We start from the raw sequence: 25,018 nt of genomic DNA, 5'->3' as shown, positions 1-25,018 counted from the left end.
TTCTTAGATGCCTCACACGAGTATTAATTGTCTTTTTTTGCTTCGTATTCACGAGATAATTCTGATTTAATGTTTTCAATGGCCCGAGAGCGACAGACAAATTCGTTTACTTCATCATCTTTTACTCAGCTAGTGATTGAAACATAGCCGTCTGAATTTTCTTTACAAGTCTGTACTCAGATGGTAGCGTTTATGCTCCGTCTTCCTTTTTTTTTATTTTCCTGCAGTGTCGCAAAATCAGAAATAATTTTTTCAGGATTTAGTTCATCAGATAAATTTATGCCGTCGCGCTCTAATTTTTTAAAATAGAAATTATGCTGTTGATATTTTCGTAATTCATTATACAGTATATAATATATATCGAATATATATTTAAAAGAAAAATATTTTACACCATTATGTGAACTTCTAGGTTGCCCATATGACATCCTAGCAAGTCCAGAATGGTGTTTTTGCTCACAATGAAGACGACACATCCCCATATGAGCTTCTAGGGTGCCACATGACATCCTACCAGGCTCAGGGGCACACGAAACACAACCATCTATGTGAGCTCCTAGCTTGCCACCGCATTCTAGCAGGCCCAAGAGGGCGTGTTTGGTGAATGACTTCACAACACATAAATCTTACATAAGGATAGTACAATCCCCATGTGAACTTGCCGCCGCATTCGAGCAAGTTCAGAGGGCATATTACATATATATATAAATCTTAATTCAAAGGACAGCACAACGTATAGTATTTACACTGTTTACAGTATATACAAACGTAATTCTAAGGACAGCACAACATATAGTATTTACAATGTTTACAGTAAGGACAGAACCGGGCCATTCTCTTCACTCACACACCCCTATAATCAACCCGTGGGTGATGCAAAACGTGCACCCACCATGTGGTGACTGTGGGAGAGTGTTTTTTTTCTGTTGAGCTACGAGGCTGGACATAGCCCCAATTATATACGATAAAAATCGCAAATACGCGAAAACCACCGACAGTTGCCAGTCATGTGACTCGATCGCCAGACCTAAAGTATTATAGTTCTACGGGTTAGCAATGAGCTACGGAATCGTCTGACAGATATATGTTTTAGAAATTGTTATATAGTTAACCGTTGATATTACATTATAGAGTTAACAGTTGGATCGCAAAATACAGATGAACCAAGAAACCGAACGAATTTAATAAAACAAAGATATTGTTTTCATATTTACCCTTACACGTGCCGTAATGACATTTCTTAATATCAGAAAACCGATACTCTTCCCCTAAAGCAATATCGACAAATAAGTACGGTTTTTGTCGAATTAACGCCACAATATTACGGTTTCTCAACTGATTTTAGAAATACATAACATGAAAGAATTAACCACAAAAATATTTACAAAGTCTGTATCATGTAAATAATTACAAGTTTGTATTATTATTTCTGACATGGGCAAACGGAGGTAGCTAATCGCATGGCGTATCCTCAACGAAGTTATCTCCCTTAAATAAATGGTTTATGAATATAACAGCTACTTACTTATAACCTCTAACGATAGTGGAAAATTATTTTTTGTTTATATTTTTTAGAGAAAACGAATTTGGTTATATTTTCCGCGACAGAATATATTGAAAACCTTTTAATATCAAAATATTTGATAGCAGCATTCATTGATTGAAAAATTCTCTCTTCGCCAGTATATAAATTTATGGATACAACTGCTTTGGCGCTCCTATCATTACAGCTAGTGTTTCCAAATCTACAATTCTGACTTTGCGTGACAGCTCTCAGATTGGATAAAGAATTGTTCTGAGGGTCTGCGTCAATATAATCAATCATAAAACCATCTTTGATCACCCCGAAGAAACACTCGTGTACGAATCGATGACGGAGATAATTTTTCTTTCTTTCGTATGTGAACATGAGATAACCATGATAATTAACAAAACCAACTGGTCTTTTCAACCTACAATTTCTGATTACACCATCACCATTTGCTTCGTATTTTGTTATTATAGGATGTTTCACAAATTCTTGGTCTGTTATGTTCTCCATTTTATATATAATATATCATTTGTTTAAATCATGATTTGTCTGAGAACTTAGTTAGATAATCCTCTACACATTTTATAATCCTGTCACTGTCATTATTTTTTTATCATAATATCTCTTGAGTTCCCTATATCTTTTACCACCACATTGTGCACACAACTGTGTTTTGCCTCTAACTCCGACACCACAAAGCAGACACGGTATTGGTCCTAGGTTTCCATTAGAACGCTCTGCAAATGAATTCCGCAGATTCTTTTACGCAGGATTTATTATAAGGAGTCAATGAACCTATCTTAAGCCATTTGCATTTGCCTCTTGCTTGAGACATTGTATTTATAATATATTTTAATTTAAATGTTTGTCTTGAATATAATATGAACGAATTCGAGAGATTATCCAGAATTAAACTTTGGGAAACAAATAAATTTAATCTCGACAGATTATCTCCTGACATGCCAATAAAAGATCTGGTTGATCCGAAGAACAAAAGTTTAATCAATAGTATTCACGACGCCAAGAAGGAATTTAGCGGCGATGGAGCATCTCACGTATGGTCAACGTTCAAAATTATACGCAATGACAAAGATGTCAAGGGCATCGCCGATGCTACCATGAACGATAAACGAGCGGCAATTATCATTAACTACCTTGACAATCGAAAATATTTTTTTCAGAATAAAATTTGTTGTGTTAACAGAAACAGATAATTGGATTATCCATGATAAATATGATCCTGTCTATCATAACGGAAAATTTTCCATACTGAGTAAAAATTCAAAACCAGGAATGTCGACTGGTAATGACAAACCGTATTATGAGCGAACGTATCCTGTAACAGCAGTTATTTATGGAATCTATCCGATAAATGAAAAACCCAGCGCTGATAACCTAAAACCAATGAAATTTGCAAAGCTAAATTGCGTAGGCGAACAAGTAACAGAACACTTTACAAATGCGATGCGTGGAAACGGCCTGACGGATCTCCTACGTGAAAAAATAAATAAATGGGCTCATTCAGTCAAGGATAAAGAAGCTACAATAAACGATGTTGTTGAGTTAGAAAAAAATATTAAAATTCCCAATAACCGTAAAAACAATAACAGGAAAAGTATTGTACGAATCGAAATATAAATCGAAAGGAGCTCCTATAAATATCGTTGAACATAACGCTCACGCGTGGACAATCGCAGTAACAGTGTTTCGACGAGATCGAACTGTAAGATTTTACTCCCCAGATTACTCTTGGGGGGGAGAAATATGTTTGATTTTATTCACAAAATAAGTAAAAACGATCCTGTGTCAGTGTCGTTATTTAAAAGTTCAGATGATCAAACATATGATCAATCTGTACGACCTAACGGCGAAATATATCGTAGAGAATCTCTTCATGAAACTATGAAAATTCTTGCACAGAAATTCTCAACAAAAATCATTGACGAGTTGCTGAGCAACTGTTTCACCGTTCCGTCAGTTGCAGCTCACTTTGCCCGAGAAAACAATTCGTGGGCGCCAACACGCTTTGGGTTTCTCGAAGACGTACAGGTAAGTTGTTTTGAATACGGACACGGGGACTTGTGGAATACCAAGTATAATTGCAGTGACGTTATACGGGTTGATATGGTTGCATGTTATCCGGGAAGTTTTCTTGGAGCGAGTGAGTGTTCTGGATACTTTAAATGATTTGGACATCCGACAAACGAGATGACGCGAGTATCCATAAATGGACCATTACCCGATTTTGATCTAACCGGATTCGCGTTTGCTAAGAGTCTTCATCCTATTTGTTATATTTGGTTTTGTAGACATTTTTCAGAAAAACGCTTGGCACCAACAGTGCTGTTACGATATATGCTTGATTGTAAAATATTAATATCGTTGATTGTAAGCGAGGTAATTATATTATATCGGAAGCAGACCGAAGTTTTGTTACCAACACCTGATTATATCAGTCTCGATGAAGTCATTAAGAAATTTAAGTAAAAATGCCCTGATACTTCCGAGGATGATATTATCAAAGAAGCTCCTAAAATTCTTAAAACTAAAACTCAAAACCAATGATAAAACCGCAAAGATCTCGGTAGAAGAATTGTTGGTAAATTCACTCAAGGTGGGACATATGATCACCGACGGCATTATGCACGATTAATTATGGACGATGCTGAGTACGATTTTATAATCGCTGATACAGCAGTGAGAGAGATATTTGCAAGTCGAGAAAACGCTTATTTATCTGACGGAATAAGGCTAGATACAGTTGTTGGTTATACTGATGAAAAGTCACCTCAGTATACTCATTTAAGATCTTCAGTGCTTGTTTATGTTTCTATAAAGTTGCTATCGATGATAAATAGATTCCCTGACACTGCAATCATAATTGCAACGGATTCGTTTTGTATCGAAAAAAAATTATACTACTGGTTGCTTACTATGGAGCTTGTCTTCATCAGTATAAAAATCTATTATTATAGGTCACACTTTAAAGTTGCTTGAACTACCCTTACTACATTCATAACTATCGACATATTCTATGTGTATTTATGTTACAAATGTTGGAGCTTCACAATCAGCTATGGAACTGAATGTGCGATATGTTAGAACGCTTTAGATATAGATCGGTGTCTTCTTAAACGGTTTAGACATTTTGTAATACATCTGTTAGTGCCCATTTTGATGCTGTTAGTTTGGCTCCATTGTTTATATTGATTTATAGCATCAGCGTAATATATTCATATTGCATGCAAATTTCCAGACTCTTCGATATAAAGCATAAGTACAGTTTTATAAACCAATCGCTAGGGATACGCATATTAAGGAAGCAGATCACAGCAAGCAGTGTATTGATAGTTTTATTTAGGGTGATTGATAGGAGATACCCGTGTGTTGGTCACTACACAAGGCGTATTGATGTAATAATTTGGAGTGTTCACTAGTATATTACTTGATTTTGGTCACAATACATCTACCATGACATAGTATTGTTTGTATTTTAGTCACTATAAATGGTTTAGTGGATAGTATATGTAGGATATTGTTCTCTACATACGGCATGGTGAATAACATGTGTTGGGTATTTTTCATTAAAGACGCAGAGTATCATGGTTTATTGATAGTATCATAAATTCTTACTTGGTGTTGGATAGTATTTAACTGGATTCGGTTATTACACATGACGTCGAGGATTGTACATGTGGGGTATTGGTTACTGCATTCGACGTGTTTGTGGTATAATCATGTGATGTTGGATAATATATAACTAAAACATTTTATATAGTCTTTACCGTACGACGTCCAGGGAGTGTCAGACTTAAACATATGAACAACCTTAACACAGAATAAAAGTTTAGTGCTTAGCGAAGTCAATTCTAGCAATGCAGCTTCATAAGCACATTTTAGGGTAACCACTAATAGCAATGCTGCTATAAACCTACGGCATAATGTTAACTATCATATAACTACCACGAATCTAATATTGCTTCTTACATTTCAGTATTTGTGCAAAACCAAAACCTTTACTGGTCACCAGGTTTGGCGATAAGTGGTATTCGAGCCACGTTAGCCTGAACACGTGGAAACTAATTTAAACCTGAAAATAATTTTGGTAATGTCTGTCACTAAGTTTAAAAGATAAAACAGGACCATAACTTCTGCTCTTGCCTTGCTGTGGAGTGCAAATAAGTACATATAACTGTAAAATTGTATTTGTTCTATGTAAGGGATATTACTTGGAATGCAGAATTAAGGATGCATTAATGATCTCCAAATCTGGCGAATCTCGAATTTCAAATGGTATCCATGTTATATCTAACTCATTTATCTCTAAAACTATATATATTTTTTTGTCTATTGAATAAGAACCACCATGGTACCTAAAACTATCCACATAAAACCTGAAAAAATAAATTCGCATCTTAAATAAAATAATTCCAAAATAAGTACATAAATTAAAAACATTACCGGTACCGGAACAATTTGTGAAAGTACGCTTGGGTCTACAAATGTTACACGTTTGATGACCCACTGCTGTACAGAAGCTTATAATAAACCACAACCATTGAACACAGCCCATTTGATAGATCGATAAAATTAGCAGACTTTCAAAATTAATAAGAGTTGATTAATGTCCCCTAACATATAAATTCGCCTGCAGGTGACGTTACTGCTATAATTACTAAAAACAATTAGTGTGTAAGTCAAACAAACCCATTGAACGAAATGTTCACGACTTTAACGTTAAGGTATTACCATCGATCATCAATGACAAATATATGTAATTGATTCCTTCATCAAGGCTAGAAATATTTGTTTTATGACCTTGACACGTTTCCAGAATTAGTTTGGACAGTTCCCTTGAGTTATTCAAGTTATGATCTTGAAACATATTTTTTAATGAAGTGGATATTTTAAAACAGACAAACTGTTATTACGCTATACGAGTTCTCAGTTTGACCCGTTCATACCTCGTGCATTTAGTTACAAAATTTTGCAGAATCTGCTATTTGGAGCACATGGCAAAGAAGGAGGGAAAAGGGATATACTTGAGCCTCTATTTTTATAAAATAAATTTAAAATTTCGTTATGTTTGCCCCCACAGAGTTCATGTTCATACGAACCGATAGACACCCAATTTTAATGTGCATCCTTGTGAAACGGTGTTACCTTTCTACCATATTTCGGAACTTTAAAATGGACTCTGACTCAAAGGACAATGAAACCCTTTCTATGATATATTGGATACCACATGGCTATTGATTCAAGAACAATCATAAACGTATAATCACGCCACGATGTCTATTTGCTCTATTATAAGTGAAAATTGAATGCCAAAGTGAGAGTAAATATTCATTACCAGCTAGATACTTATGGTGCAAAACTTGCATAATAGTAAATGTCTATAAGCTCACCATATTATATTATGAAGTTGCATAAAAAGTCCGTGCGTCTACCACTAATCCGTTTAGTTTCTGTACTAAAACTCAAGTTGTTCACCATATACAGTTAACCAACCTTCTGGAAAGCGTGTACTTGGGGTTATGAATAATCCTGAGATACTGTCCTGGTTAATAGTGGGTTAGTGTTCATGCATCATACAATGTTTCTTGTCTCGGCAAATCACCCGGTGAAAGATTATGCCAACGATAATTTTTACATCTCTAATAAGAAACAGTTCCATTAGTCGTTGATACATGTTACCTGATTAGTTTCACATATTTGGTAACGCATGAGCTAAAAGATCTACATGGACAGTGTTCACCTGATTGCATTTGTAACATACCCTTTACACATATGCGGTAAGTACACGTTTTGGTCATTTGCAACCAGTCGTCTGTAGTTATGCAGGAGCCTAATGTTTACATCTGTATTCAGAGAGTTTTGCATTTTAGTAACGTATTACGTGTTTGGCAACATTCATTCTATATTTCAAAAGTGAGAGCATTTAGATATGCATTTTACAAATCTCCATAGTTACAATATAGATTTAGACCATCAAATCGGTTACATTATAAAGATGCACTTCAACAAGTGTTACGACTCAAGGTCTTAAAATATGTAATAGAAACAAAAATGAAAACAACAATTTAAGTTATGAATTCCTCTGCAAGACAAAGTAGGAATTCAAGATACACTTACCATATTGGGAATTAATTTCGAAATAATCACAAAAGTCCTATTATTAGTCCCATCTCAATATTTTTCAATGTCCTGATATGACAATGATTCATTCTGGAATGTCGGTGCATGAGTTCACAATGGTCCCAAAGTAATGTGTTAACCCAACATTGAATGAGCACTTTAATCCACGTGAATCATTCCACTGGAAATATGTCAGTCTAATTGAAAACAATATTTAGCCTTGATTGTTCTAATTTTAAATGCTATGCAAACATCTGATTTACAACTTACAGTCATGGACATAGGTTATCTATTAAAACATTTTATTCACGAGAGACATTGTCTTAATGTACAACCTACATCTATGGACAAAGGTTGTTTGTTGTTGTTATGGGATTTAACGCCATTTTTCAGCAGACGATAGGCTATGCATGGCGGCCAGTATTAACGTTGGAGGAAGAACCCGGGAAAACACAGGAAAGAACCACCGACCCACGAGAAGTTACTGGCAACCTTTCTCACATACCAACATTAGCCGAATCCGAGACTCGAACCCACGCAGACAGAGGTGAGATGGCAGTGATCCGTAACGGAAAGCGCTTTAGACCACTCGGCCACTCGGAGCCTCCAAAGGTTAAGCACAGTTCAAAGCTATACATAACACTACTAAAGAATATGTCAAGACTATCCTCTCGAACCATTAAAAAAATAATAGTATTAAGGATCAAATTAAAACTTTCTTTAATCAAATGCATCGATGCATTGCGTAAATAGCTAATATATCCACGTACACTCAAGTACACATTCATATTTATAAATAATTATAATTTAGTCCTTATATTCTACTGATATGATCAGAAACGCTATAGTCAGGTTATATACCAATTATGCAACATTGTATAACATATTGTTATAATTTATCAGCGTAAATATTGGTTTAACTAACCATAATTGCGTATTAACATGTGAAGTGTACAGTCACAGACAATGCAAAGTGAGATAAAACGAAGCCAGCTAAATTCTTGTCTCGGCAGCAGTGTATTGAATAATTTTTGCGGGATAAACTGTGAAGTTTCTATTGCTGAGGACATATCTGGAGGAATATAATGCGTTTTGTTTACCAATGAATTCGTTTCCGAAACCTTTGCAAATTTGTATTTATTTAAGAAGGAGATGGGAATTGTAAGTAAATCTTTCTTCTTATATGTGATTATCCGTGTTACCTTATTATCAGTCTATTGTATGCTTTTGTAAGCTATATTAACATATTTTCTCCATATTTATATTCATGCTATATGAACTGAACTGCATCTGTTTATCTTGTAAAGTAAACGTCCCTGATTTATTGAAACGCTATGATATAATTAGAGATTGGTATGTGATTGTTTAAAGAGGATCCCTATCTTTAAGAACTAATAAATGCAAAGGAAAATATAAAGGTATTATGTTTTCAGCTTTTGTCCCAGTGTTATCTTTGCTCTAAAAGTTGCCTTTGAATATAAATACTGTATCGGTATGTATGTATGTATGTATGCATGCATGCATGTATGTATGCATGTACGTATGTATGTATGTATGTTTAAAAAGATACAACTCGCCATTTGTACCTAAGCAGTCGATATAGACCAATTTCAGGAGGACCGTTTCATTGGTATAAATATATTAGGTTAGAAAAAGTATGCATGAATTTAAGTATGCATTTAAATACGTATGGATATATCACCATAAATCACCAGGTAGCAGTCGGTCTAAAGCATTTGTCTGTACCACTTACTGCCATTTCACATCTGTTCTCTCCGTGTGGGTTCCAGTCTCAGGCTCAGCCAATGTGGACATGTGAGAAAGTTAGCCAATATTATCCAGTGGATCGGTGATTCTTGCCACGGTTTTCCCAGATTCTTCCTCGATCTTTGATACTGGCTGTCATATATAGATTATCTTGAGAAGAGAAACCCCAGAACAACAACATTAAACAGAGAGTTAACTGATGGATAAAGCAGTGCCACTCTAACAATAATATATGACGAGATAGGGTATGCTTGTGAGAAAGAGTGTTTCTGTAATTATTCGATGTTGTGTTTCTTTTCGCCCAGCATATAGGCAAAGGTGTGTGTTGTGTTCCACACCACACAATACAGAACTTGGTACCATTATTTATGTTCCTATTCCCTGACTATTACGAAGAATTATTTCAATTGTGGAGCTGTTGTCAAGGATTCAAGGATAGCGTGTTATCTGAGTATACGTTGGTCATAACAAACCCATTCATTAGACTTAGTGCAATACAATCCACACAAACAAAGCAGAACATACGCACGACTTAAAAGAATGCACATTGATATGCTTCAAAACATACTACTATAAAACATTCGATGTATCATTATCTACTAGATATCGATATCGTTTTCGTTGGTCTTACGTGTCAACACTTACTTCAGAACTAATTATCGACTGCTTGAACTATATGGCGAATGGATACATTTTACTTAGATACAGATGCTGAACAGTGATTTAATTTAGAAATACTGATATTATAAACATACAATTATATGTATATTTAAGTTCTATTGTGTTCCTGACATTTCCCCATGATTGAGGATATAGCTTAAGTGCGTACCTGATTTATCTCTTGTTTGTAAGGTATACACAAACCTTTCCTTGAATCGGAGTACAAGATGTAGCCTCTGTTATGAATTTAAAGTTTCTAGAAAGGAACGTGTTTTCTTAGCTTGAGACCATAGATTCGTAATAATACAATATATTTGTTTATATGCTATTGACATGTTTGACTGCAATGTGAATGCCCATTGCTATTAGATTTTCAGTAGGCAACAAATCTGACTTTATTTCTTCGCTTGATTTCCTTTAGAGTAGATAATGTTTATCCTTATATTATTTCACATGATGTTTACCAATTTATAACACTCACATTTTACCTATAATTCGTTGATGTGGAGAATTTAAAAGATTATAAATATGTATTATAGCTTCCAGTTAAAAACACTTAGGTAGGCGATTTGAGACCGATGTGTAATTCCACTGAATGGTTGCGAAGTTTCACATCCTGGCGTACAATGACGAGTCGGCTGCCCTGTTATATCAATTGACAGAGCACTTAACAACATTTGCATCGAAGTAATATAGTCATTTAAATGTGGGTGTTATTAAATATAAACCGAGAACTATGAATAAATCACTTTCTCTCTCTTTACCGAAATATTGAATGCCTTTCGTACAGGTTCTGAGTGAGGGAACAGTTTTATATACCTCCCTCTTTTATTGGCTTTGCTGCATGGAATGCATGATGTATGCGCTGTTCATGTATGTTTATTTTCATATATGAGTAGTAATGTATAACGTTCGGTCGCTTTACGGGATTCTCATTATAAACAGGTTCGAAAACTTTCAGGGATGAGAGGAGTTTAAAATCGGAAAATTTAACCTTATAAATTATGAGCGATAAAGGGTCGAAGGTTTATAGGGACACGAATATTTTGGAATACCTATAACTTAAGGGTTAACAATAATGTACATTTTTAATACATATCTTTTCCCAGTTGCATCTTTAATGTTACTGTGAAAATCGGAATGTCTTCACTTGTAACGTTAAGTATAATGTAAAATTCAAAATACTGCCTGCACCAATCTTTTATTTACAATCTGACACATGTAACTGTTATTCAGGACGTAGATTTTGATTATAATCCATCATATATAATACTATATATCACCCGCATTACATTCAGCACTCGCATTTTGATTGCAAATTCAAACATAATCCTACTTACCAGCACAGTTTTCTATTACAATCCGAACACGCACTACCTTTCCAGCGCACACTTTTATAATACCAGCCCACATATAGAGTTAATATTCAGTTATATTTGTTTAGTTACAATCATACATATATCCTACTTATTCAGCATCCACGTTTTGATTATACTCCAAAAACACAGACCCTTTTTAACAGACTCATTTTGTTTGCAATCCAAGCACTTATCTCTAATATTCATTACGCGCCGTTTTAATTACAATTCCACATATATTTTGCTTACCAATACCGACTGTTTTATTGCATTCCATTCACGGTCCTCTATTACCCAGCAGCCAAGTTTGTTATTGCAATACAAACACATGTCTCTACTTTCTATCAACTTCCTTTTAATTATAATCCCACACATATCCTGCTATCCAACACATAACTTTTGTATTGCAATCCCAAAACATACCCTATTATCTAGAATCCACTTTTTGATTGCAATACAACACATGCTCCTATATTGACTAAATCTCCTTTTAATTAAACGCACGCACACATACGTATCCTACCTTCTAGCACCCACTTTGTAATTACAATCCAAACACACATCCATACCATCCTGCACTCGCTTTTATGATTACAATCCTACATATCCATCAGTCACCTCTTGATTATAATCAAAACACACACAACTACTATCCAGCACACGCTTTTATATTACAACCAGACACATATTATAATATCTACCATCAAACTTTGCATAATAATCAAAACACCCCACTGCTATGAATTAGTTTTGATTCCCTTCCCACGCCTATTCTACTATCGAACATTTGGTTTCATCAAATTTTTACAAATATCTATACTATCCAGCAACTGGGTTTCGCTTGAAATCCCATGGATATCTTATCATACAGAGCCCACGTTTTACTGAAATCCAAGATATGCCTCTACTATCCAGTTCCAAGGTTTGTATTATTACTTTCCTTTACATATCATACAATCCAGCAACTGTTTCATTACAATCCATAGCCAACATCCATCTATATAACATCAGCTTTTTCATTCTAATCCCACAAATATCCAAATAAATAAATATGAAACGAGCAAGCGTCGAATCGCATCAGGTTTTATACATCATTCATTGGGAGGCAACTGACTAGTTTGTCTGTTAAAAAATACAGTCCTCATTTATATAGGAAGTTCATTGCCATTGAGGGGCAATATATACAATGACTGATGGCTTGAGAAAGCATAACTTTGCAATGAAACATGACATTTTAAATATTGAGATCCCATGACTAAACTAATATATAGGATTGCAAGAATAGAGATATCTATCTTAAAAAGACATCTGATTCTGATCCTGATACTATACAATGATGCTAGAAAATTTGCATTACCTCATAGGAGCTTATATAATGTGTCTGTTATATATGGTCATGCCTACTGTGAATCAACTCAAACAAAATCGTGCGCTACAGATAAATTAGGATACCAGGAGGCAAGTTTGTACAACAGTATTACAGTTACATATTAAGATTGTGTCGCAGTCTTGGTGGGCTGGAGTCACTGCTGTGGTCGCTGATGAGGATAACCGCCTCCATCGTATCAAAACTACTATTGTCGAGCGGGCGCAATGAAAAAACTTTTTACGCCCTGCATACATGAATAATGTCAACAATGCAGCAAGTAGATACATCCGGGTCCAAGCCTGGATTTCAATGACTCTTATCGCCAAGAAAATTACAGGTTTGCATTTATACGCCGCCTGCATATATATTATGCCGAAGTGTTGTCATCTGACCATGATTATAACTGCGGACGAGTCAATAAAATCTGCAGCGTCAATTATGTCATACTAAGGCAAGAATATTCAGTCTCATATGTCATTTTCTCGAATTTAAATGCGGAAAAAGTCCCATAAAGGTCTTGCTAAGAAGTTGTCCGGTCCGAAAAACAAACTGGTCGGAGGATATGATATCGATACAAGGACTTGGTTGAGGTTATATTAAATAGATTGAGGTTAGAGCAAAATGAATTGGACAAGAGCTTTTATCTTCCGCACTCATAATTTTTTTTACCCAAGATGAAATACGCTATATTTTGCGGCCACACATTGTTGGTTCTCCGATTGTTCCCTTGAGAACTACAGAGTGGCTAACGGGATTTCTGAGGTTGTATTGGTGATCCGGCGTGAACAAACCATGAGTGGACCGAAATAACCTGGATAAACCAAGCAGTAACAAAACGAATCTTTACACGAACAGTCTGTACGATGGACTGTGCTGCAGCCAATACCTGTAGGCTACGTTTAACTGGTAAATCTAGACGCAATGCACACGTCGGTATGCACAATGACTTACGCGAAGACTAGACCACACGGAGTACACACTGGCTCCAGGCGAGATTTTGTTAGCCAGCAAATGGTTTTCTCGGTTAAATTGTATGCTCGTGGAGGATTCCAGTGGGACGTTTATCAAGTTCTCCAAGTTCGTCTAAACAGTTTACTAAGCTCCAATATGTCGTCTACGTATGAACTCTGTACTTACATCTTGGAATTCGTTTCGAATCACCGGTGATGAGATTTTGGCATCGCCCCTAGATACCCCTATATTCCGACGAAAAACAATCTGCAGACGGCCGCAACAAACTAATTTACAAAGGCTATCTTCTATCAGAATACTGCTATATTACTAGAAAAACATGGAAAAATGCATTGGTGTAGACCTTGTCTGGGACTTTGTTAAATACAAACCGTTGATTGATGGGAATGCGTTCAAATTCCGCATTATATTTGATGACTGATTGAATGCAGTTCATAATAAGAAATTCAAACTGAAACTGACGATACAAATCTACGTTTGTGCGTCTGTGCTGAATCTGTCCTAGTTGAACATTGAAGAGTTCTGGTAAACTCGATGATGCCATGATACAGACATCATTATGTTGCTGATGATGCGCATTACCATGAAGATCTACACAGTTATGAGTCTGACGTCGCTTTAGCGTGAATATGACAGCAGCTTATACCCGTGGACTATTCTGCAATGTCAACAGGAATGTCATGGAAAAATTGAAAGACGAAAACTTCTAATAAACGCAAGGACTATAGTATAGTGTGGCCAGTTGCTCGTCTCCGTTTATTATACAGAGGCTATACCTTCAAATGACGAGCTGGAGACCCTGAGAAGAACTTCAGATTCGCCAATTGCTTTCTTGGCTCCTTTGACAATCAATCCAGCGAATCTTGTTCCCATACCTGGTACTACAATTGCGGCCTAGTAAAGAATTAAATCCCTGATGTTGAGCAAGATCATATCGGTAACATGCAACATCAGCGTTGGAATCAGGTGCTATTTATTTATCGAGTTCTTGGCCCGCAGTACCTGTGTCCACGGATATTTGTCACCATTATATTTATTCCACCATAATCCCGGTAGTTTCATTAATGCAACAGCGACAAAAAGGCTATATTTTCTTAAATAAAGAAGGTAAACTGCTTTGCTTCACATGCAGGTTCATGCGGTTGCTACTGCTGTTTCTGAGTTAGAGTTCTTATATGAGGTATAATGTCGTACTGCAGACACAAAGACAGCATATAGATCTTGTACACAACATTTGACATTTAACATATCATCGCCGTGAAAGTTAAAATTAGAAGCGTCCAAAGTTCTAGTTTTCCTTTACTGAGTTTCCGGGGATGAGCAGACCATCCAAGCATAGTTCCGATCGAAGAAGGTCGCTCTTTAATATTTTGTCAGATCCTGGAAAATGGAAAATGCAACTGCTTATGGATTTGATTACGCGTAGGCTAAATTGGAATTCGTTGTAAGTTTTTAACCATGAGTAGACGATCAGATGTGTTTTAACGTACTTATTGGTTTCGCCTCTTCTCGGTTCCAACATTAAAGCTAAAACGACTCAATCTTCAGCCACCCAGTTACTTATCATGATTGATGAGTCCCCTGCCCTTGAGATATGTATCCAGAAAACCCTAATCATGTCATGCATGACGATTCGACGTTTACGATCAAGTCAACCAGATAGGAATATTTTACGGGGTCGACGAAGACGTGATCTATATGACCCAACGTTACGCACGCACATGTGCCCAAAGTGATCGAGGGCAACTGCAACAAATTTATGATATGCTGTTTACATACATGACCTTACAAAACTTAATTGGCTTTTTTGTACGGTTGATGCGTTTAGAGACATGTTTGTGTTGAACGTGTGACCTGCTCCCGGGAAAAACGTATGTTTCACACGTTCAACATGACTAAACCTTCCAATGACATTACGACAATAGGCATACATGTTTTTTGCGGGTTTTGATACAACTGCTTCTTTAGCGAACTTCAAGACCGCGATGTATGAATAGGATGTGGCGCCAGTGATATTATAGTAGAATGTGCTAACCAATAAGACAAAGATAACCGCAAACAAATGAAGCATCTCTGTGATTAATGACTGTCCGAGAAATCGCGGAAACAAAATGCTTTCAATTTCGAAGACCTTACCGGCGCTTCAAACAAAGGTTGGCGTCTCTAGTCAAGCCCGCGTATGAAACGATAATGGGAAATAAACACAATATGGTCTAGTTGTCAAGACAGCTAAATGCTTCAAGGATGTCAAACGTTTCCTATTTCTCCTCGGGAAACAGAACGGAGATGTGATGGAGATACGCTTGGTGAGCATAAAACAACCTTCTTGTTATTGTTCACCTTTGTGCATGCGGTTTTCACTGGCCTGGTCTCGTGATCTGCACCCATTGCTAAACAAGCTGCAATACGAGTCGTTTATAGCATCAGAGGCGCTGATATGGAATGGCGGGTGCTTCAATCAATTAAAGATTGACTGCGTCGATTAGGGATGAAAGTACCACTAGCAGCCATGATCTCACTCCGGAAAGCGAAACTTCCGATTACATGAACACTGGCAGTTATTTTAGTAAAATCATGACTAAAGTCGCTAAAACGTTTTGCTGAGATGGCAGATTCCATGTCTTAGAAATTATCTGGATGACGACTCGATTAAAAACGTGTTCAATACTCGTTTTTCGTGGGCGCCTCTCTGTTGCTTGATCGAAACCTGCGAGATTATCATTATTATATAGTGTTCACAACGAATCTGGACGAATAAAATTAGAAGAGCAGGACACGTCAATATAATTGTTCTCTTGAAGATCGAAAGGACATATGTATATGTTGATAATGTATTTTGTTTTGCCAAAGACATCGCCCCTTAGAAGTTAGACTTAAAAGTAAACAAGACGTGAGAGTTGATATGTACAGAGGAGCAACAGCAGTGGCAGGCGCGGGAGGCGATATTTATGGATTTAGCAAAGAAGATAAGACTAAGAGGAGCAATTGTTTCGCTGTTGATTTTTAACAATAAATCAATGGAGCGTGTGATTTTTAAAAATCCAACTAGACAACTGCAGTTGTCCAACTTAGATATCAACATTATTGTTTTTCATGAGGACCCACTGCGAGAAACCTGAGCGAATTCAGTAGATAGAAAGGGAATCAAATCAAATGTGCTTGTTTTCTTCGTCAAGTTCTGATATGACAATATAATATATAGATGTAGAAGTCAGCCAGGTTATATAGGACCTACTCTCACTATTACGGAAAGTATATTTGTGGATCGTAATTATATAAATGGTAAACAGGGAGGGAGATGAAACTTAAAATCCGGCAAAACAAATGACACACTTATTTTTTTTTGCCGTCTGGGATCGTTTTGATCAACCTATACCACACCTCTTAAAGGTAAGCGAATCTATGTCGTATTTAGGCATCTAAATCGAATATAGTGGCTGATAGGGTACACTATACATTATCGATAAATGATCACCAATAAATTATTCCATCACTAACTGGTGCCTCAGTATTGTCAATGTTCCAGAACCCTTTTACATACGCATCATCGATATGATTAGACCTGAGGAAATTCAACTCGAAGGACTCAGCAACAAGCTGGGTGTGTACTTAAGCATCTTTAACATTTATTTATTTATACACAAGCTAGATTTTGAACAGACAATCATTTCCGATGTTGAGGAATTCGACAAGCGGGTTTTGCCATCCAAACCTGTTTATTGTGGGCAATATGAAATGATTGTCTCTCTTACGGTTAGCGATGTTAGTATATTCTTATCAAGCATATATCGCTGCAGCACTATTGGAGCCCAGCCACGTTCACTTTTAGCACGACAAGCCATCATATTTATATCTGGATTAGGTATATGAAAATGCCGGCCAAACCAAACAACAATAAATGGATGAATATGCGCTGCAAACTCAAACGATTCAATTTCGGCAAATCCAGATACATCGAAATATGGATCTACCCCACAGGGTAGGGGGCCATATATCGATAACCTAGTCATCTCATGTGTATCATGTCCAAATCGTTTAAAATATTCCTTACATTCACCCATAACAAGATAACTTCCAGGATAATATGCAACTATGTCAGCTGAGCTAACTTCTTTGAAATCATATTTGGTATTCCACAACCCTCCATGCCCGTATTCCACACATGATCGTTGAATGTATTCAAGAAATTATCCACATATCGGTCTCAATATTTTGTTCTTCTGAGGAAAATAAGCAACAAAAGACGGAACAGTAAAACAATTTCTCAGTCATCGTTCTATATTGTCGTTTTCTTCCGTGTATCTCAGCGCAGTCTTTGTCATTTGATATGAAGAGATTCCGCTCGATAAAGATCGCACCATGGCAGTATGAACTGGTCGAATCTACTATTTTCATCTTACTGGAACAACCACACGGAAACTGACTCGGTTTAACTGATCGTATGGATGAACTGAAACATGTCAGTGGTCATCGTCATCACTCGTTTATCTCGTGGAAATATCATTATACTTGGCGTCCATGCGTGAGCGTTAAGATCAATCATTACTATAGGAGCTCCGTTTCTTACACATTTAGCTGTGTACAAGATACCTCAGGTTATTGTTCTCATCTCGATCGGAAATTTTAATCATGTTTCCAGTTTTGCGATGTGGCTGATCGTGGCTCCAATAAATTGAATGTTATTTTCCCACGAGTTTATTTGTTCGCGTCGCAGACTTGTGATACCTTTTCCACGTAACTCATTTGTAAAGTATTATGTAATTCTATGGACGACTCAATTCAGGATAACTTCGTCTGTGGAAGTCCCATGTCGCATCGGCAATAGTTTATTGACTTTAGGCTTATTTAACGGATAAATCCCATAAACAACTGGAGTAAGAAGACATGATGTCTCATAGTTTGGTTTTTCAATGCCAGATGACATTCCTTCTCTAGAATTTTTATTTAACACGGCAACAACCCCGGTGCTCATTTTTGTGTGTTTTCGTGATTCACTACCAGGGTCGCGTTCATCACGGATAATCCAGGTTACGTCAATGTCTATGTTAGCGTGGATAGCGGAAACAATACATTTTATTCTGAAAAAAGTATGTGTTCAATCAGGATCCAAATAATTAATGATTATCATTGCTCCTTCGTCATTCATGGTAGCACTGCTGAAAATATTGTCGTGTTTTACTCTGAATATTGACCAGATATTCGTTGCATTATCATCGCTAAACTCCTTTTAAGTCACACGGTTACGATCAATCAATTCCAGATTAACATCAACTAATATGTGCGGGAGGGGTACTTGGTTCAAGCACTTTATGTTAGGGGACCATGGGTTATTCTGTCAAGATCGAATCTGGCTTGAGAGGGCGTACTTGCAGATAATCAGATAAATACTAATATCTGTACCCTTTTTTATCTGGATTACCAGTGTCTTCCAACAAAGGGTGGATGGCAACAAAATGAGATTGGTGGCTCAGTGAGAGACAGGTAACTTCTATAAAAGACTTGTAGTTGGTGCAAGATGCGTTGGCTTCTCGTATTGACGTGATTGGAATAATATAAACAGAGCAATGCTACCAGTGGTAACTGAGCATAAATCCCCGAGGGTTATCCCAGGGGTGGGAAGACGACGCACAAAACGACTGCGAAACTATTAGTAGCAGCGATATTGAGTGTCTTAAGGCGGAAATATAGGCGGAAATAAAGTGACATTGTGAGGAAATGTGTAAGATTACTATATGGGAGAGAATCCATCTGTAAGAAGACAGAATCCGTTTTATATGGTAGATATAAGAGGCGCACATATTTATCTGGTAAGACTGTGGAGGCATCCGGTCAGGTTTCCAAAAACAGTGTTGGGAGCTCCTGCTTCATCAGTGACTGACAGCTCAGATTCGATTGCAGAAGATCACACTGAAGAAAAATTATTGGGCTGTAAGCAGGATGGCCCCAAACTTCTACCTTCACAACAGCAATTTGAAAGGACTTTATGGGCAGACAGTTAGATTTCGATATCATCGAAGTTAAATGTGTCTTTCATTTGGGTTGGATTTTGAAGCAGTAATGATTGTAGGATAAAGATTTTGATTTGTACAATAAAGAATTAACTTTAACAAATATTCCTATTAAAGACAGCTGCTATATAAGTGTGCATGCATTTATGTCTCTCTGTATGTCTGCCTGTCGGATACGTCCGTTAGATGTAGCCATGAATGCATATCTGAATCTATATACATGCATATATATATATATATATATATATATATATATATATATATATATATATATATATATATATATATATATATATATATATATATATATATATATATATATATATATATATATATATATATATATATTTGTCTTTTTGATACTCTTTAAGCTGATTGTCAAATAAAATACAAAGAAGTGACGTGCGGTACTACATCAGCTGATCTGCACATTGTCTGAGATAGGCATGGCTACCGAACAAGGAAAAGTAAGATATGATTTAGTCATATGAGATTGGAGTTTGTTCTTATCACAGCAACATGTTACAAAATATAAATATAGAAAAATACAGCAAAATATTTAAAGTAGAAAAGTAATTAGTGTAGATAGATATGTTATAAGTCCCTTTCTAGTCTTCTGCTAAACTCATAAAGCTGTTGTATTTACAGTCCAGTATTGTATGGCGTCAAAGGTTCTGAACGTCAGGTATAGTTTGCATCTTTATCATCTCAACTTAACAAAAATTTGCTAAAACTTGGAGTCGATGTCAAATTCAAACGATAATATTTGAGTAGGATCTTAGGAAAGTGAACATAATTCCAATCATCCATCGTAACCATGATGTCTTAATGAAAAGATGACGTCACTTAATAGTAATTACCTGTTTCAGTGAGATGAAGATGTGCTTCCAATAATCTTGCCTCAGACTGCATTGGTTCAATCAGTTTCTCCAGGACATATAAAATGTTGCAAATGCGTTAATTAGCCAACAGATTAATATCTTCAGGTTACTTACAATTGTGATTCATTTTAATAGACATACATGTTTCTCAGTTATTTTAATTCTTGGCATACACTAGTAAATCTAGCCTTAACAGTAACCGTTTTAATTCTCCATAGTTTGCGAATTAGTTACTTCATCATATTGTTAATTGGCAATATGTTATTACACATTTAATTTTGAATTAAGAAAAGCACTATATGTTTTGGTCTCATGGATATGGGTATCTCATATTCTGGACATTTTACAATAGTTTTCTTTTTCATTTTAGATGTGTATGTCATATATCCAATTCTTGAGTAAATATGCCGGAAAGTCTTTGGAGATACATGCATAGATAAATAGTCACATTATATATGGTTTTTATAAGATAATATGTACTTGTGCCAACTAATGTAGCGTCTTTTGTTTTGTCATCGTTACCATAAAAATTAATCATCAGATCAAACATTGTTGGTATTGTAGTCTAGGTATTGTGATAGAGGAGGCCACTGTTATTACTTATGTTTCAATGTCCACCTTATTACTTTACAGATAGTACTGGATCCCATTTATGGGATCATACAACTTGATGCCTTGGCTGTGAAAATTATTGACACTGACCGCTTTCAGCGTTTGAGGAACATCAAACAATTATCCTTTGCAGAATTCGTCTACCCCGGAGCCACCCATACGCGTTTCGTCCACAGCATCGGGTACGTATGAAGCAAATAAATAGATAAAAAAACAAATAAATAAATCTTAAATCTATCAACTCGCAAGGCAATAGTATGTGAACATTAATAAATTCTGATACCTTTTCTTTTGATGGCTGCCCTAAAATGATCGTGATAGACTGGAAAGGATATATATATATATATATATATATATATATATATATATATATATATATATATATATATATATATATATATATATATATATATATATATATATATATATATATCATTGCGTATATCATCGCGACAACAACAAAAAAATACAAATCGAAAACGTTGTGTGCAAGTGTTGCGTACTTCAGTGTATATCTCATTAATTAAGTTATTGGTATCATTATATGCGTATTCAATCTCTGAAAGCATCTTTCGAAAGAGAACATTAGTCCCAGATGCCATCCATACAATGTGCTGTTAGATATATTCCAAGAACGATTAATCACATATATCATGCGGAATATGGTCGTCAAGATCTTGAAACCTTATCATTTTTCTGAAAAAAATGAATCCTCCGCTTTTTACAAATTTAATTCTGAAGTTGTCGATGAAAATGTATCCATGCAATATATTATTCTATTATCTTTATGCAGACTTGTATTTATTTGAAGAAAGGTATATGGAAACAGTATAGATCGTGAGTAAATGCATTAGTGTTGGCGTTTGCTGTCTCTCTAGTTAACATTTATTCAAATAATTCATATACTAATTATAAATGATTCTCAACAAATTTTGAGGGTCGTTCATTTATGAAGCGGTATTAATGGTTATTTGATAATGAAAATAAAGCATCATTTTGATAACGGTTTAAAAGCGTCCAGACTAAGCAGCAAATAAGACCTTTTGGTGCAAGCTATCCTACCCACCTGTTTTGTGTCTATTCCTTGTTTTGAAAACTCCACACCATGCACGTTTCAATAACATTTGGGACAAAACTAGACAATCCTCTTAATATACTTATTTTATTTGTTTAACTCTTAGTATTATACTTAAAAATCCTTATAAAGATACAAAATAAAGAAAGAAAACGCTAGGGAAAAATCCACCAATTATAAAACACATTAGCAAACGCCTCCTTTTGTATTCCTTTTTAGATAGACTTTAGCACATTATCATTCCAGTTTTAGATGAGTTTAGATCGTTCAAATCGCATTTAGGATAGTTACACAATGCACTAGATAACGAATGAGAGTAATACAATAAATGAATAATTTACTACAGTCGTAAAATGGAATGGACACTCGTAGCACAAATACCTTGTTGCATTATAAAAACAAGAAAGACTAAATAGAAATAACAATATTGATGACCACGTTATTATAAATGTGAAAACTACCATAGTTCTATGAATACTAAGACTTACAATATGATACTCTTAATGAAAAGTATTTTTATACTATGTTATTGAACTACTTGCTGGAAAAGAAAAAGACACACATATACCAAAAGCTAAAGGATAGTAAAATATATGCATTTGGAGAGGTGTTTATTGTAACTGGTGCATTACAGAATTATATTGACAAAATCGATATAAAGTAGGAAATCTGCAGCGAGGAAATCAGCAGCGATTAATAAAATATTGTATTGATAAGGAAAAAATGCAACTTAAACATATTACACTAACAAAATTGTTGATGCACTTAGATAAGAAAATATAAATGAAACAAAAACAGACTTCAACATTAGTTAATGAAGGTGCAAAGTGAAATCAGAATTAAAAGATGTTCAAATGTCAGCTACGAACAATTCATGAAGAATGTTTATTAATGTCATAACCATTTCTTCAATAATATATATTATGTATCACAGGAGTAAAGAACCTAATGATTGACCTTGGCCTTAATATACTATATCCCCATCGATTGTTCTTTCAATGTTCATGTTAATAGTGCTGAATACATTTTCTTTGGTGATAGTTCAGCTTTTGCTGAACCTGTATAGGGACACTTGTATTCGAACTGATACATACATTTTCACAAATATTGTCCTCCGTCATCCACCTACAGTTCCATTAAATCTTTAAATTGTTTCCGTAACAGCGTTATCGTTCGGATTATTAGCAGTGTGATCTAGTAATTTGTATATTAAAATACAATTATATAACAAACCATTGTTCTTTTTTAAAAGATTATTTACTTTTTTATAAACCTAACAATTAAACATTGCCAACAAACAGAAAAATCGTATGTACTACCTCCTCTGCACGACAGCACTTAAACGTCTTCCATGCAAAACTGTAATATATCATCCAACTAATGTTTATTACTTCTGCAGTTACGTTAAACGCCAATTTATTATTTTTATCACATTTATAGCGTTTGATTATTTCAGTTTCAGATGCGAATACAAGATGGATATTCCAACTTCTCAATATGTTATGGTATACAAAATGTGAATATATGTAGGCTAAAACCTATCATTGAAAATTATTGGGTATACGTAATGTGATACTGGATGTTATCATACGCCACATGAATGAGGTCCCATTATTTTGCGCTAATCAGTCAATACGCCATTTCAATAAAAACCTAAACACAAGCATACAATTCGTTCTGATGCATTGCGGTAATATCAAAATTAAAAAGAAAACGAAAGCAAAATGAAGATAAAAAAATCCCAAAAGCAAACAAATAGATCATGAATTATATGAATGAAACTTGATCACCTCTCAGTACAACGTGATACCTTCCTGTTATAAAAATCTACCGTACAAAAACGATTCTGATTCAAATGTGACCGAAATAAAGTTTCCTCAAACAGATGGAATGCCATGCACGCAAAAAAAACACAACGATGTGTTGTCTTTTAGGAAACAAATGACACAATAAACAAAGTTAAAATTGAAAATACAATTATTAAAATTTGAGAGGGGACAAGTCCCCTCCTGACTTCATCGTTTTCATTGTCTATAAACTTTTTTACGTAAATGTGAAGTACAATGTGCCAGGATTTAAAGTGGGTGTTTAACATAAAAGGAAACAGTGAATTCATTTATTTATCTACAGCCAGAACATCTGAATACTGACCGCTTGCACTATGGTCAGAATAATGGGTCTGAAAATGAGACATATAAATATCAGCATATACATATCAATATAGCTTGTATGTAATATGCCTATTTCACCTGCAAAACACTGTATTATATTTATAAATAAGCTACGTAAACATCTGCTCAAAGATAAGAATCATAAATATAACATATGCATTATTGTGATAACATAGTTATTGTGAAACACACACACAAACTCTCACTGTTCCTGCTTTTTTAAACAGACAAGAGGATTCGTTGTTCTGACATTTCAGAGTAGGTGGTTGCAAGGTTGGTATCATAGTGTTGTTTTAAAGACATTGCTTAAAAGGAGGTTGGGTGGGCTACGTTTAGTTTTTCTATTCATATATCATTTTGTCATGTGGCAAGTAGAAATTAGGTAAATGACATAGGCTGGTGGATACCTACGATTAAAACAATAAATCCTAAACATTTGCAGAAATCATTACTGCTTCTTGATATTGATCTGTACA

The 25,018-nt window shown here is 35.4% G+C and overlaps 1 protein-coding gene across 2 annotated transcripts in view; it reads left to right on the top strand.

Moving 5' to 3' along the window:
• The window catches only part of LOC149792118 (deoxynucleoside triphosphate triphosphohydrolase SAMHD1-like), a 90,728-nt gene that overhangs the window by 5,501 nt on the left and 60,209 nt on the right, over positions 1-25,018 (top strand). For both annotated transcript variants that reach the window (XM_089969340.1, XM_089969339.1), the window contains exons 2-3: positions 20,175-20,270; positions 21,318-21,478. In XM_089969340.1, the coding sequence (XP_089825466.1) occupies positions 20,250-20,270; positions 21,318-21,478 (182 nt within the window). In that variant the 5' untranslated portion in view covers positions 20,175-20,249. The remainder of the gene's footprint in view (positions 1-20,174; positions 20,271-21,317; positions 21,479-25,018) is intronic.

Source organism: Sinohyriopsis cumingii, chromosome 9, assembly GCF_028554795.1.
Source record: "Sinohyriopsis cumingii isolate HCF-2022 chromosome 9, ASM2855479v2, whole genome shotgun sequence".
NCBI classification, from domain to species: domain Eukaryota; kingdom Metazoa; phylum Mollusca; class Bivalvia; order Unionida; family Unionidae; genus Sinohyriopsis; species Sinohyriopsis cumingii.
Note: the sequence above shows the minus strand (reverse complement) of the source record. Positions and strands in the feature narration are given on the sequence as shown.